Source organism: Buceros rhinoceros, unplaced genomic scaffold, assembly GCF_000710305.1.
Source record: "Buceros rhinoceros silvestris isolate BGI_N320 unplaced genomic scaffold, ASM71030v1 scaffold546, whole genome shotgun sequence".
Lineage (NCBI taxonomy): Eukaryota > Metazoa > Chordata > Aves > Bucerotiformes > Bucerotidae > Buceros > Buceros rhinoceros.
In genome coordinates this window covers 8,579-24,762 of record NW_010415544.1, presented here as the reverse complement: position 1 = coordinate 24,762, position 16,184 = coordinate 8,579, and the positions used below count along the sequence as shown (strand labels likewise).

Here is a 16,184-nt window from a genome sequence, read left to right as displayed (position 1 = left end):
GAAAGAGGTTAAAAATCAAGATCTTTCTGTGATGCCCTTTACTGCTTTCCCCTCCAGTTTCTTCTTCACCTTAGCATCTCCACTGCTGTGGCTGACCGTGTTATAGCAGCGTAACTTCTACATCCTGGAAGCAAAGAGAAGTTGTTCACTTGCATCTTATATTTAGAAGTCTTAATGTATGATCGCATGGCACAGAGAAATGGTTAAACTATGTCCCTCTTTCTCTCTCTCTGTTGTTTTTTGGGTGGGTTTTTTTTTGGGTTTTTTTTTTATTATTGTTTAGGAAGTATACGTTGGCAAGGAGACTCTCTGCACCATCGATGGTCTTCATTTCAACAGTACCTATAATGCAAGAGTCAAAGCTTTCAACTCATCGGGAGTTGGTCCTTATAGCAAGACAGTTATTTTACAGACGTCGGATGGTGAGTTGGGTTTTTGCCAGTCTCTAAGTGAAAAACTGGAGGTCTCTGTGGCAGGACCCTTGCATCCCTTTATAGCCACTAATATCTTTGGCACTTACTGGCATGGAGATTTTGGATCACCTGAGGAGAGAGACCAGGAACTGAGCGTGCCCAGGGACTGAGCTCTCCTTCTAGCACTTTTTGGGATTTTCCATTATCAGTAACACCTCAGGTTTTAAATCACACAATTTTATTTGGCTGGAGAAGTCTGGGATCTAACTAAGACTCTTATTTGGTTTAGCATAAAGAAGCAGTTATGCAACTCACAAGATATTTTTTTGACACTTGTTTCCACTTCTCCATATATCTTTGGAATTTGCCTTTTTCTTCACTGCTGCTTCAATTTCACAGTAAGGTTTGGTAATACAGAGATTGGAATTCATGCTTGTTCCTCTATAATTATACTTGACATCCATACGTGCATTACAAGAACTTCAGCTTCATTCATTAATGATGTTGCAATGAATCGAGAGGTGCATGCTATTATTACTTCCACTTCTATGCTGTGTGGCCAAATAGGCCAATATAAAATATTCATACTTCAAGAGCTTTTTGTGGTTTTTTTTTTCCTTCCCCCCACCCCCTTTGATAAACTAGTGAAGTCAGTGCTAACCAGCACAGGCACAGTGGAACTCCATTGCCCCTAAGGGCAATCCTGAAGCAGTTCACCTATGTGAGCAGTTTCCATATCATGGAGAAGCCTTTGTCTCATAAATAACTTCCATGTTATTGCATGAGAACAGAAGGTCACTGCCCTTAGCAGCTTATGTTCAGAGGAACAAGCGCAGGTAATATAAGGCACTTCTGAGCTGAAAAACAGCTCAAAGCAATCTTGTGTAGCTGCCTACAGTAATGAGGAAAGATTGTCTTTATTACGTGAAAGTGCAGTGGGGTCTTTAGGAACACAGAATCTCATTCTCCTGATTGAAGTAAAGCAGACAACCCTTGAACACAGCCCGTTCTGCCATAATCCTGCCTTTTTCCCTTCCACAGTGGCATGGTTCACCTTCGATCCCTCCTCAGCTCACAGGGACATAGTGCTGTCAAATGACAACCAGACTGCCACCTGCAACAGCTATGATGACCGGGTTGTTCTTGGCACAGCAGCCTTCTCCAAGGGCGTGCATTACTGGGAACTGCATGTGGACCGGTATGACAACCATCCGGATCCAGCCTTTGGTATTGCCAGGATTAACGTCGTCAAGGACATGATGCTAGGCAAGGACGACAAGGCATGGGCCATGTACGTTGACAACAACCGCAGCTGGTTCATGCATTGCAATTCTCACACCAATCGGTAAGCACCGCTTGCATTCTTTTCTCATTACTGATGGGGTTTTTTTTCTGCTTTTCGTCAGAGACAAGGGTGTCAGGAAGCCATCTAGTCCATCTACCTGCTAAATGTAGTTATTTTATTCCTTCTCAAAAATCCCTAGTGATGGAAATTGCACCTTAGCAATCTGTGTTGGTGTTTATTATCCTCACTATTAGCAATTTTTCCTGAGATCTAGCCTAAATCCCCCCTGCTCTGATATAAGCCCATTGTTTCGTGTTTCACCCACAGCATCAGCAGCCAGGAGTGCAGTGCAGAAGGATGCAGGATTTTGTTCTCATTGCTGGAGGAGTGCAGAGAGAAAGGTAGTTGATTCCGTTCCTTAGGAGGAATCTTGGCTGCAGGATTGTGCAATAATTAGACAAAGCACTGGTAACTGCCTGTCCAAAATGCAAGTATTTATTGCCAGTCCTGAAAGCTGATTAAAGGTAATGCTCTAAGTCACACCTAGGGTGATATGGACACAAAAGATTGTTAGGCAGTGAGGACTAAGTGACAGCTTCCATCCGACTGAGCCATTGTACTGAAGAGCTTTGAAAACTGTCCCAACTAGTACACCCAACTTACACAAAGGAGGATTTCAGAACGCCCATGAGCCATCATTGCCAAATCTCTCTTTCTCCCACCATTCAGAGGCTCTGTGTGCTCTGTACGACATAGAGGTAGGGAGGCATGTTCTAACTGAAGCTACCTCCAGGGATGGAGCACAGAAAGACAACATGTATCAGCACAGATCTAGTGTTGTGCTGACAGGGTTGCGTGGTTTTTGCTGCTCATGATAGTTACCTCTGCCTAGTGCTGGCTGTGTTTCCTTGAAGTGATGCTGGACTGTGTAGGGGAGACATGGTTGACTTCGACTTGAAGATCCCTAGGGTATCACCAAAGAACTGCGTTGCTCTCTCTCTGTGTCCCATGAGATGGCCATCTTCAGTGAAGAGTGTGATTCAGGATCCTAGTCCCTGCTTGTTTTGGAAAATGGTGTATTTGTATACCTACTCTATCACGATGAGAGACAAATAAGGTGTATGAATAAAGTGACTGACCACAGATATGTGGCAGGTCTGTGGCAGAGCAGGCATCAATTTCGATTTAGTTTTCTACTCACTGTCCCAGCAGGTCTTCCACACTCACCAGCTCAGGTGTTGTTTCTCTTCTAGCAAATGATTAAAAGAACGCCTTGTAGTGATTTTTTTAAATGCTCAAATGCAGGTATTATATCTTTAAAGAGAGAAGTTCATGCCAACATGCACTGCATCCTAAAGCTGGTTGTAATGTCCCCTGTTGAATAGTCATTTATACTCTAAAGCTTATTTGTATTTTAAGTAAATACACAGCATTTGCTGGGAATTTTTTTTTTTTGAAGCATCATTTGATTTTGCAGTTCATTCCAGACAGCTGGATCAAAAGCTATCTAAAGTCAATTGGAATATTTTCCATGGCTTCAAAGACCTTAGATCATCTCCTAAGACAATGTAGAGTAAAATAACATGAATATAGTAAAAATATCAATAGATTCTCTGTCCCTTTAACATCTTGATTCCATTTAGGGCGGAAGTAATGTTAAGCTGTATTTATTTTAATGCTCTGTGGAACAGCTTATGTTTTCTGGAAAAAAGCTGGCAACCATTCTGAGTACTACTGTCCCAGAAACCTACTTTATGGATTTGGTCCTCAGCACGCTCCTCCTGGCAAGCAACACACGAGCTAAGCAAAACCTTTTTATCCTGAGAAGCACAAACAAGCGAAATGTTTTGGATTTCCAATCATCCTGCTTAGACAGGAGAACATAGTGCTTTCTGTTGATGATAGTTTCCCAGATTTTACTAGATAAAACAGAAAGGCTTTGCAGGCACATCCATGGCATGGATAGACCCATGGAATATCTGTTCAAGTGAAGTATGCTTGTAAAGGGCATGTAGTCTTATGAAATCACATGTTTCCATTAAATTAGGTCTAGAGTTTGTATTTTTAACCATGACAGTCAAGTAGATAATTTTTTTAACTCATTAGCTGTAATAGTCTTGTGGAAACAGTTATTGCTGCCTAGTTGTTTTTCCCCAGAGGAGACAAGTTCACAACTGCACAGTCCAAAGGATGTTTATTGTCAGCTTTTAGTCTCCTAAGTGTTATTGTGATGGAGGTTACATTTTAGTAATCATTTCATGCTTCCTAATCTTCATGAGAATAAATTAAGGCAATAAATAAATGACTTGCTTCAAGGATAAGCTGAGGTAGAGCTTGAAAGACCTATTCATGGGACTTGTTACATTTAGAGTATTTTCCTGTTCCTTTCACTCAAGGCATGCAAAATTGTCTGCATCCTTAAAAACTAGCATGACTACTGTAAAGCTAGAAGAAAGGACATGGACAGAAGACTAACGCTATCAAAAACAGAGGGAACCTTTCAGAACAGGTTGAACAAACTAGCTAAGAAAACACTTTAGGGGAAGGATATAGCTTTGTGAGGTACCTTTGGTCTTGTTGTTCTTGGAAATAATCCGTTCACGCGAGAGATGTTGTATGTCCATTGCTAAGAGGCACTGGCATTCATTGCAATAGATCCATTCCTTGACAAAGTTCCGAAGAGCAGGAGTGCCTGGTGCCACAGGCGATAGTATAGCCGCTCCCTGGTTATATAAACAAAGAGATGGAAATCGCACTGACGTGTTTTATACTGAAAGACAGTAGGGACTCAAAGGCTAGATAATTTGGGGTGTAAAGGCCCTGCAATCAGGAGTCTCTTCACTGACTTTAGAGATCTCAAGACCAACACAAAAAAATGTTATAACTGACTGAAAAACACTTCTTTGACAATAGACATGGTAAAGTTGTTAAATTATTGTAAAGCTCAGGATTAAAATACCGTTAACAGGGAGTTAAACTATTTCTTCAGTTTATTAAAGCGTTCATAAATTTTTAAGCTTTATTTTTCAATACTACTGAAATTTATTACTATTCTTAATTCCTCAATTGTCCAAGCTGTTGCTGAAAGCATCTTAGAATAACGGTGTCCACTACCACAGGCATTGGCATTTTTCATGGTAACCAAATTCCCCTATCACTACTCTGACCTTCCAGGCTTACAAATTCCAGGCTCAGGATTTATCATTGCTCACAGAAATAAAAATGTGAGAAAAGAGGTGTGAAAAGTGGAATTTACTTGAAATAATTAGCGAGTGGTGGGTATCTTCAAAACTGGATTATCATTTAATGAATGCTAAGTGCTTATTGGACAAGTACTGCACCAAACAGTTTTGCATGGTCTACAGACTGCTAGGGGTCTATGGAATAACTTTCATTAAGTAATTTTAAAAAATGCATTACAGCAAAGCAGCAGCTTTTTAAATGCTGCCACAGAAGTGTACCAGGAGAGAACAACATCACTCGAGTGTCTTGAGCTAGCTGGCTTCTTTTATTGCAACTAAGGCATTTATTAGAAAAATTACCCTGTAATACTGTTTAAATGATGTACAGAAGAGAGAGAAAAGAGAGAGAGCCTTGCATTAAGTTTGCTCGTGAAACTTTAACTCTCCCACCTTTCCTGCTAAAAGAAGTGACCATGGCAGTTGTCCAAAAAGCACTGGAGTCCTCAAAATACTGTTCCCAAGGAAATCATGGGATTCTTGGGAAGAGCAGCTATTCAGTCTCAGAGAAAGTCCAGCCTCCCTAGTAGCAGCAAGGCAAGGTGGCCCTGCTTGCCTTTTCCCTGGCTTCATCCTGAGAGAGCTGGTGCTTACTGTGCGGTGGTGGTGACCAAGGAACAGGGCAGTCTACCTGCCGAATTCCTGCCTGACTTGTGGCAGCGGGGAAGGGATGGGGTCCCCATCCCTCTGCTCTGCCCCCATACCCCTGAGGCTTCCTGGAGGGGCCTCAGTTGTGTCCTGCACTTGCCTCAGCCAGGCTCTGCAAGCAGCATCTATCTCCTCTTCAGCAAGGCTGTCCCTGGGGGCTGCGGAAGAGTCACTCAATGTCACTGTGCAGCACACAGCTAATTAGCCCACAAGAAGCAAATTAGCTTATCATACAGGAAAGAGCATCATAATCTCAAAAAGGCAAAGCTGCTCTTTCTGTTTCCCCAAGAGAATCAATGTCATTTAAAAGGATGTCATAAAATCTATTTTAAAACACTGCAGGATATCAACCATGGTGCCCTACAATCAAAGCTGTTTCTAAACAGAGAAAAAAAAAGTAATCTATTTGTAAATAGTTCTAGATCATAGTAGTGTTGCTATAATGAGTATCATGACGGAGTGCTTTTAATAAAAACAGTCTAGATACTGAGATACTGAGGATAGGTAAAGCAGAGGAAAAGGCATGGACCACATTTATTCTAAAAGAAACCAGTTTATGACACCTAGTGGACAAGGTGAAAATTTCTTACCCTGAACTATATTCTTCCTAATCCTTGCCCCCCTCCTTTTTCTTGGTGTTTTTGCCTACCTACTGTGCTAAATTTTATGTTTAAATTGCATGAGTCTTGTGAATGTCGTGTGCCCGAGGGGAGTGCATAGGACAAAAGACAGCTGCTTCCTTTCTTACTGCGAGTTATTTGAAATCTGATTTACCCTGAACAAATTGTGTCAGGCTGTAAATCCATTGCAGAGCCCCCATGGTATTAGCAGAGTAGCAGTGCCTGTGGCCAATCTGCATATCTAGGATGTTTTGGTTTTTTTTTTTGCTCCATGCTCTTTTAAGTAATACTGGGTTTGACTAACCCCCAAATCAAAGTGCATTGATGTCAAATCACTCAAGCATGTAATGGCTGGCTGAGTGTGTCCTGGCAAGCTCTTATACCACAGCAGCTCTCAGCAGCTGCTCCTGATACAAGCAATTATCACTGGTATTAATAACCATGTCTCCACACTTGCTGAGCACCTTGTCAGTCAGGGAGCTATGCTTATCCCTAATGGGCCCCACCTTCTCTTCCTCCCCAAAACTATGATCTGTTGCACCTGTGCTAGTTCCCCGGTCTCTGGAAAGCTGGGTCCCCTGCAGGGATGCCAAGGTGAGTACTTGGACTGAAAGTCTTAGTCTTGAGCTTTTAGCAGGCTAATGATTAGAACCAAATGCCTAGGAAATCAGCATTCTGCTTTCTCATTCCCTGCTGTGCACCACTGCGCTATAGCAGGGATGCTCTGAGGAGCTGTGTCTCCAGGACCCCTGTAATGCATGCTCAGTACCGACCTGATCTGCTCACCTCCCTGTCTCTCAACAGCCAAGGGAGCCTGTTAGGTCTGGACCCCATTTTCAGCCCTTAATTTGCAGTTGGAGGAGAGATGAAACTCATTTCTCTTTAGGATTTCCCCATTAAGCTCCCATGAATGTAGTACATGTGCTTCAGATACAGGTGTGGATCGGTCATTGCCAAATGTCATGGGGACAATCATTTCACTGTGCTTAGTAAGACTGCCTTGTCCTAGAGAGAGCAGTGGCGGCATAGCACTCTGCCTTCACCATCAGTGCGGTCCCTTTGTACCTTAGGACTGAAGGAGGAGTTTCTAAAGGTGCCACCGTTGGTGTTCTTCTGGATCTGAACAAGCACAACCTGACCTTTTACATAAATGGGCAGCAGCAAGGGCCTCCAGCATTTGAAAATATTGAGGGTGTCTTCATGCCTGCATTAAGCCTCAATCGAAATGTCCAGGTAAGTCTTCTGCAGTTCAGTCCCACTTATGCTTCTCATCTAGAGGAGAGTGTGTGCTACTGACCATTGCTTCTGGGGCTGATAACATCATCTGTAGGTAGTCATCATGGATAGGGGCTCTTTCCTTCTCAGACTGACACGTTGGCTACTAATACTGTTTGGAAAACTGCATTCAACCTTTCACTTTGCCTCACAGATGTGAGGAGTAATGCTGTAAAAACAAGTAAAAGCACCTGCACGCACTAATTCCTAACTTATTTTGCTGAAATTCTCTACTTGGAAAGAAGTGGTGCTAAGGCATCCTGTGCCAGTTTGCCTAAAAACACGAGTAGCCTAATTCCTCTTGATCTTATGTTTGGAGATTATCAACACTGGCAAGAGACAGAAATGTGAGCAGACCTGTGGTAAGGAGAGCAAAGACAACACAGGTCAGAGAATTAATGCAACAGGGAAGACCCAGTCAGCACATCGTTCCTGTTCTTTCTGAATTTTAGATATTCTCTTTTCTCAAAAGTATCTCCTCTTGGAGTAGCCCTCTTTAAATATAATGCATTTTTTACTTCAAGACCACTGCATATGGCTAGAAATGGGACATAGTATAAGAGAGAACCTGTGGAAACACCCAGGACCCTGAAGACTGAAGGAGGTTGGCTTAGGTCAGGCAGGTCCAATGCAGTCAGGGTGGAACACTCATAATTTAAAACATCCAAAGTGAAACCAGAAACATCGCATGGCATTATTAGTACATTAGCATTTGTTACTGGCAGCATCCAAATCTTTCAGGTAGATTTCATAGCTTTATTATAAGCGGTGCACCAACGTGGAAGAGACAGGCACTTCTCTGGGCACCTCACTGCTGTATTCAACATAGAGTTTTACTCACAACCTACCTTCAGTTTTTAGCTACCTACAGCTTTTAAGAACCTCGTTTATGTTTCTTACCACAACCGAGTTAAGGAAGAGCATGGCTGACAAGGGGGCAGGGGGCAACTCTGAGACTAAGTTTATGTTTGCTGTTGAATTGTGTACACTGGTAGCTCTGTGTGGGAACCCTGACCTTGTAGAGATGTCAGGTCATAGAAGGAGCACTAAAACTCCCTGTGCTCTGTCTTGCCAGGACATCAAAGATAAAAGGATTTTCTTATATTAATACATGGGCTTCACTGTGTGATCCCTGTCCTGAAATACTTAGGGTCTTTCACACAAAGACACCATCCACCTTATGTCTAGCAAGCAGCACTGCTGGAGAACGGCAGCTGATGACTGGATTTGGGAAATGGTTCGAACACTTGGCTTCTAGACCCTAAGGTGTTCAGGGGGGGAGGAGGCTCATTTACTTCAGGAGCTCAATATTATCTCTGTTAATATTCTTTATGTCTTAAACCTAGACCTGAAGTCCCCCAGCCCTTCCCCCTTTCATTTACTTGCTCTTGCTCTTCATAAATGCCTTCTGCCGATGATGTTCCAGTTTTGAATATATGTGTTATTTCTCCTTTATGCAGGTGACCCTGCACACAGGACTGGAGGTGCCACAGTGTGTAAAACAGCCCAAGTTGCCCAACAACTAATGAAGCCCCTGCCCAACCTTGTGCTGGATTCTGTAAGCTTTCTCAGTGTGATTTAGCACTTTTCAGTAAGTCAGTAAAAAAGCATTCTTCTCCCTGACTTAGAATATTGTACAGCATGTTGCTCACCGAATAATCCGCTGGTTACAGCTAGCCCACTCCATTTTTAACAGCCATAGCAAACACACACACTGAACTGGCACTCGATTGCAGATGGGTATCTGAACTTATCTACACTGCGTTGCATACATAAGTACGCACTTGTGCACACACGTACATTTATAAAGGAAAAGGTTAAATAAGTGTATTTTCTCTCTCATGGCTGGATTTCTGCTCATAAGATACTAGGGATCCTGGAAAAAAGTGGGTATGACTAAGACTGAGGGACAACAGCTGTTGAAGCAATTTACCAGTAGACGAACTGGATTTCATTGTCACCTGGAGTCCTTAAATCAAGGAAGCAGATGTTTTGACTGCTGAAGAGGAGACTGTATGCTTCAGAATTCCTGGTTGTCCATTATATTCAGGGGCTCAAATGACCATTAGTTATTCCCTCTGGCTCTAGACTGCAGTAAGCTGTAAGACGTTCCCCTAGAATTCTGTGGCAGAACTTAACTAGTTATCTTCAGTGAGAACAAGATTGGTTTCCAATCAGTGTCATGTAATACCTGCGCTCATTTTAGCTAGCACCATGATCGCTGCAGAATTCAGATACAAAAAGTAGAGAGAAAAACATCCTTGATACCTTAATAACAAACACTAAAATGTATGATTGTGGATACTATCACATACAGAAGATCTGATTGTGGTTATCAGCACAGCACTTGAGAAACAGTGCAGGGGTGATCCCTTTGAACTGAATTGATAAGAGATTTATTTAAATACGGCGCATGCAAAATATCCCACGTAGAGAAATGCTGCTTTCCAGCCTTGATCCTGATAAGCTCTGGGCAGCTGTAGTTCCAATGTAGCTTTGATATCAGAAGCCTTAATTTTCTATTAGATTAGTGTGATCTTGATCCTAATGAAGCACTTGAATGACAGAGATTCATAGCATTACTGTGAAATCCATCCCTAAGAATTTTTATGGATTGGGACATAAATATTTCGCAAGACTTACCTGTGTCTGACATCTCCCATGGAAATAACCAGCCATTTCAGGTGCTGCCCATGACAACTGGAGTCTGACTGATGGAAACTTTTCCCACAGCCATGGCATAGTCACCTGTGTGCTGTTGTCAGAAAACACATTAATCTGTGAGTGTGCTGCTTTTCCTCTGAACTCCATTAACATATGCAAGTGTGTGTGTGTGTACAGCAGCAACACATAAGGACAAGATGCAACAGACTGTGTGAGCCCATGACATCCCAGACGCTGTCACTCCAATCCTACATAAGTATGGTGCTATCAAACAAGGAAAGCAAAAAACTCTTAAACCCCATTGATGTACTATTTCCTTTTTTTTTAAATTCTGCTGCTTACACAGATTTTCCTCTCCAAGCATATCTATACGCACATGCATATTGTTATCAGACATGTAATTCAACCTAAAAACAAATACTCTAACCAAAACCCGGCTTACTGCCTTGTATTAAACCACAGCCAGAGGACAAACTGCCAGTGCCCAAACACCCTGCTGCAGGGCGCTTCTGGTCTCTGGCTGGAGCACATCACTCCAGTAGTGCTGAGCAATGGCAAGGCTTCCCTGTGGCACAGCAGCCAGGATGCTGTTCCCTCTCGCAGCCATTTTGGGAAGGGGGAGACAGCCCAGAAAAAACAGTCCCAGGCTATTGCACAAACAGAAAGCAGCCTGCCATCATGCTGCCAGTAACCAACCAAGCGTCCTGTAGCCCACCTGTCCTGCAGAACAGCAGCGCACCTTCAGTGATGTCAAGACTGAAATAGGAAATAAAACCAAGGAAAAAATAGGGGAAAATAACATAAGCTTTTAAGTGGGAAAGCAACGGTACTTTCTTCAAAGTCTGGAATGCATTGTATTAGTAAACTTGTAGACATTGGAATAACTGTGGTACATTCATCTTGGTTTCTTAAAGAATTATAACTGTGTTATAATTTTTTGTTTCATCTAATGCCATATGAACTTGTGCAGGATTTTCTAATTAGTGGGTCCATTTTAACCTACCTCAGCTAGAACACTACCGGGCCCTGAATTTCCTTGAGTTGTAATCATAACATCGGCTTTGAGTATCGCCAGTCAGAGCAGTGTATGGGAATACTGTACATAAGTTGCACATAGTTTTTTTATATTGGGAAACATCCCATGATAGTTTTATCACAGAAGGCACTCCACTTTCACTTGTTGTATTAAAAAGAAAAGGGTGTTGTTTGTTTTGGGACTGAACCTTTGTCTTTACTCCCAGATTCTGTGAAGGAAACTCAAATGAATTTACATCATTCCAATCTTCAAACATTGCCAGATGTTTCAAATTAATTCTGAACAGGTTTTGTAAGTGTTTGCAGTACTTGGTTCTGGTTTTCATAGTTGCTTTGGTAGCGGTTCCTGGTGGTTTATACCTTGGGGAGGACACGGCGAGTGATACAGGTTACTACTTTCTAATGGAACTACAGACAGTAGGTAGGGACATGCTTCAGAGCTGTAGAGAAGTTAGTTATCATCTACACATTCTAACAATCATAAAAGTAGGGTACAGACTAGCTACCATTACAGTCTCCTTTTAACCTAGCTGACATGCAAATAAAATTAAAGGGTTACAGTTAGAAGTAGGTAACCTGCATTAGAAAGACTAAATTAGCCTAGGTCAAAAACTAAACGAAGTGGTTGTATGCGTTGGTTGTTCATTCAAGGGCTCAGGTTTGGCACAGCCCATAGCAATAAACCGATTACCCCAATAGAATGTAGTCTCGTGACTTCAGCTGGATACAGTTTGGTAGTTTGATTAACAGAAATAATGCTTAAGTAGTTAGAATTACACTAGGAAACTGATTACTCCACACGTTAATATTTATGCAGAGCATCCAGATGGCAGTGGCCATCTGAACATAGGCAGAGCAGAATTTTCCCTTTGCAGCACAGCTTCAGGTGGGGAGACGTGGGGCACTTCACCTCTCTGCTCAGGCTAGAGGCAGTTTGCTTCTCTGCAAGTAACTTTTCCCAGGTCCGTCTCATTGTAAACCTAGCAGTTTGCATGTTCTTCATCTACAGCATCTCTTATGCCAGTTTTTGTTTCCTCCAAATCCACGCTTTAGGAGGGAGTTGGCATTTAGTACTATGGTCCTTGCAGGCATTGCTGACTCTCCAGGGAGGATCCAGGGGGCTGAAGAGTAGCATAGATCCTCAAACGGACTACTTTGGATGCTTTTGCTTCCTTTTGATTCCTTGGGGTACTTCTGCAGCTCTCTGGGACTCCAAGCTGCTCTAGCACTTGGACCCACACAGAGCTACCTTCACGGGACTCTTAACGCCAGGCTGCTCCTTATAAGCAGAAGAGCAGACCTTTTTGCACTGGGATGAACCCCATCCACTATGGTACAGAGCTCACACAGGGTAGCTGTAAATTGACTTAATATTTAAAAAACCAAAACAAACAAAAAAACCAAACCACAAACAAACAAGCTCTCCTGTAATAAATATAACAAAGCTTGACTTTTACATACATGCATTTGGAACCTCTTGCACAGCTGCTAAATAAATACAGCAGGCAGACTTGCCGTCCTGCAGAGCATCAAGGGACGCAGTTTTCATCTACCCCTATGAACTCCAGCCATAGCCTTTGGCAACTTTCTTCCTGGCTCTTTCCTTGGCGAGTTTCTGTGTCCAGTGGTAACAAAATATGTGCCATCAGGAGCACCGTCAGACTTCTCAAGGCATGCAACACTACACAATTTTCACTCCCTTCTTTTAGTTCATCAACTCAGAAAGAGCCCACAAGATCTTTTACTAAGACTTACTGTCAATATGAGCACAGGCCTAGTTGACAATCCCTTACTACTTCTGCTGTGGAAAGGTGTATGTGCTATAAAATAAATGTCAGTGAGGACAGTAGCATACCATGATGTATCATGAATTTGAAAAGCAATCTGGCTTCTAAAAACAGAAAAGGTAGGCAAACAGCATTGTCACCTCCTACACTTGCCTATTCCATTAAGATACCTAGAGGAAAAATACTGGACTGAACAAAATAAACAAAGAAAGCACGAGCTTACATGTATCAGAGTTTAAGAGGAAAAGTATTAGATAGAATTTATTATATGCATAATGTTCCATTGTGTTGTAAATAATGCTATGATAGTGTATTGTGTAGTTTGTTCTTGGCTGGTGATAAAGTTTTGTCATAGTGCTGTGTAACCTTTTTTTGTTTTCTTTTTTTGTTTTATACCAAAGTGTAGTGAGTAAAAATGGCAGAGAGCACCCAATAGTCTGGTTTCCGAGTTGTTCTAGGGCAAGAATACATGTAAGATGCAGCTTTTTTTTTCTTTCTTACATAAATTTCTTAAACAAGGTAAAAGAGATGTGAGCTCAAGGCTAAGATGCCACTACCACCATACATAAAACACTATGTCTGCGACTGCCAACAATAGGCTGCGTTTTTGGACCACAATTCAGATTACCTGTTCCTGCGAGAAGGGATGCAAAGTAGCAACAACCTGGTAACAACAACCTCCTGGTACCATCTAGTACATCTTTTGCTCACAAACAGAAACATGAGGAAAGAGTTAGCATTCCGCTAAAGTAGCAAAGTCAAGAATTGAAGTTTGAACCAGGCAAGGTAACATGAAAACCCCAAGCATCTTGGCTAGATCAGCTTTGGAAGGGAGATTACAGTTTCAAGTCCTTCAGCAGGTATTATACCACATTGCAAATGTCAAGGGCATTTGTCACTGAAATTTCCCTAACAAAGATTGAGTCTTTTTTTTTTTTTAAAAAAAAAAAAAAAGTGAGCTGCTTCTAGTTTTTACTGACAACATTTCCGGTGTCACTGAAAGTTCCTAAAAAAAAATGAGGTGTTTTTTTTTTTTAAAAAAAAAAAAAAAAGTGAGCTGCTTCTAGTTTTTACTGACAACATTTCCGGTGAGTCCTCTGCCCAACACTACTGAACGTGGCACAGTCACAGTCAGTTGGAGCGGCAGCCTGAAGCACAAACCCATCATAAATAAGGCGCACTTGGTCTTCTTACATGCAGAAGCCCATATGCAAACCACAGAGACTAGATGTGTGGGGCTCCTGCATCTTTGCACAATACAGGAGACAGACACACATTTTCTCTACAGCGGCACTCAGCAGCATTTCCCCCTTTAGTTACGCAACCTTTCTGTTACATTTGTTACTGCAAACAGATCCAAGCAGAATTAATTACAACATTACTTTTTATGCTAATTGGAGGATTTCTAACATTTTCTTGTGAAGCAGTAGATAGAAATATTCCTGGATCCTGATTGCATTCCTTCATCCTCCACCTTCCTTAAATGTTGTCAATAAAAACACTAACCTTCCTAGGTAGCATGGTGAGAAGACATTATGTGATGAATGTTAAAAATAAGTGCATGAGATAAATCTGCTGTCATTTCTGGTTGTTATATGAAGCATGAATAACACTAATTTAAATGTTGGCAACCAAAAAAGTGCAAAGGAATAAGATAACAGTGTTCACTTCTGGTTAAACGAAAGACGAGAAGTTGTTTCTGTGTTTTCTTCTTAACCATGACTTTTTTTTTTTGTTATCGTCATTTCCCATAGCTGATACGAATTTGGAGCTGGTGAAATATACATCTCCGCTGTATGTGTTTGTCACCAGATCAAGAGGAAAATACAAACCTTTTATAATTTTGTACCTGTAGCAAACGTTTGTATTTTTTGAATTAGAAACAAACTGCTTTTTGTCTTTTGGTCCAACTAAAACTTTGTGTATTATTATGATTACCCTTTTGGAAAACCTGACATGAGTTTATGCTGTTTTACAGTTTCTAAATAAATTCTTAAAACATTGCCAACAAATTCAGCATCAGGACCCTATTTATTATTACAAATTGTTATAAAAAAATATTATGTCATAATGCAGATGAGGCACTCACACAGGATGCACGCCTAACTCTGTTGATACTTGCTTTGTTACTACAGTCAAGAATAATCCGGTAGCTGCAGAAAGCCAAGAGTCCTCCCTCAGAGCAACCATCTGTGCCACAACTTCAGGCATCCCCTGGATTCAGCGGCATGAAACACCTGTCTTTCTCAGAACTATTGCGTTCGCTCTGGCTCATGCTGGTTATAGCGTACCTGGGGATGTGCTATTTAGCTCCAACCCATCTTAAGACACTTTTGGTGATTTCCCAGTCTCCAGAAGTTTGACACTGGAGTAAGCAGAGCCTGGAAATAACTGTGACACCAGTAGGATCCGACTGGAAAGGCCTTTGGGTAAGTGTAAAAGTCTGACTGGGCAGAAAGCTTGTCAGGACAGGAAAGACAAAACTGAGGTAATTTAAAATGACGTACCAGCATGGAGTGGCACTCCTCTATCAGGCAGGTACCTTGTGAGGGACTGAGCAATGCTACAGAGGCAGCATACTCAGCCTGCGCAAAAAAGCACTCAGTGAAGCTACGCAACCTTCAGAAATATGTTAATAAAGCAGAATAGAGCATGCTGACACAGTAACAGTAGCACCAGGGTAAGAAACAGAAACCCAGCCAAAACAATCAGGAGTAAGTACAGACAAGAGCGTGGAGACACCATCCATCATGGACTTTTTTTTTCCTGCCCCTGTAAGAGACAACAACTTGTTGTCAACTCCTTCATGGTAAAGAGTTTGACTGTGAGGAAAGCTAATCATAATGGTTTTAGTATATGGGAAAATGGGAATAAAGCTGTCACAGAAAAAGGCATGCAAAAGAGAGCGGATAAGGAGAAATTCCTGCATTCTTCCTTTATTTCTCATTCCCCTATTTGACTGCAGGTAGAGAGGAAAATAAGATGGTTCCTGCTCTCCCTTGCCCATAATCAATCAGTCACTCAGACAACACCAGCTTTCGTGTATGAGTACATGCTGCAAAAGCACCATAACTTGCTGAACATACACTGACATACTGTTAATTAATAACATGTGCCAATCCAGAGAAACACTAGGTGCACAAAAGGTTCTCAACGGTTTTGTTTGCCAAATGTCAGTTGTTACCATTTTTGTTTTTTTGGTTTTTGGTTTTTTTTTT

At 41.7% G+C, this 16,184-nt stretch overlaps 1 protein-coding gene across 1 annotated transcript in view; it reads left to right on the top strand.

Moving 5' to 3' along the window:
• The window catches only part of TRIM67 (tripartite motif containing 67), a gene marked incomplete at its 5' end in the record, with an annotated part of 29,597 nt that extends 20,591 nt beyond the window's left edge, over positions 1 to 9,006 (top strand). The window contains 4 exons of the mRNA XM_010137431.1: positions 284 to 422; positions 1,455 to 1,758; positions 7,276 to 7,438; positions 8,941 to 9,006. Coding sequence (XP_010135733.1) covers positions 284 to 422; positions 1,455 to 1,758; positions 7,276 to 7,438; positions 8,941 to 9,006 — 672 coding nt within the window. The remainder of the gene's footprint in view (positions 1 to 283; positions 423 to 1,454; positions 1,759 to 7,275; positions 7,439 to 8,940) is intronic.
• Positions 9,007 to 16,184: the final 7,178 nt, after the last annotated feature.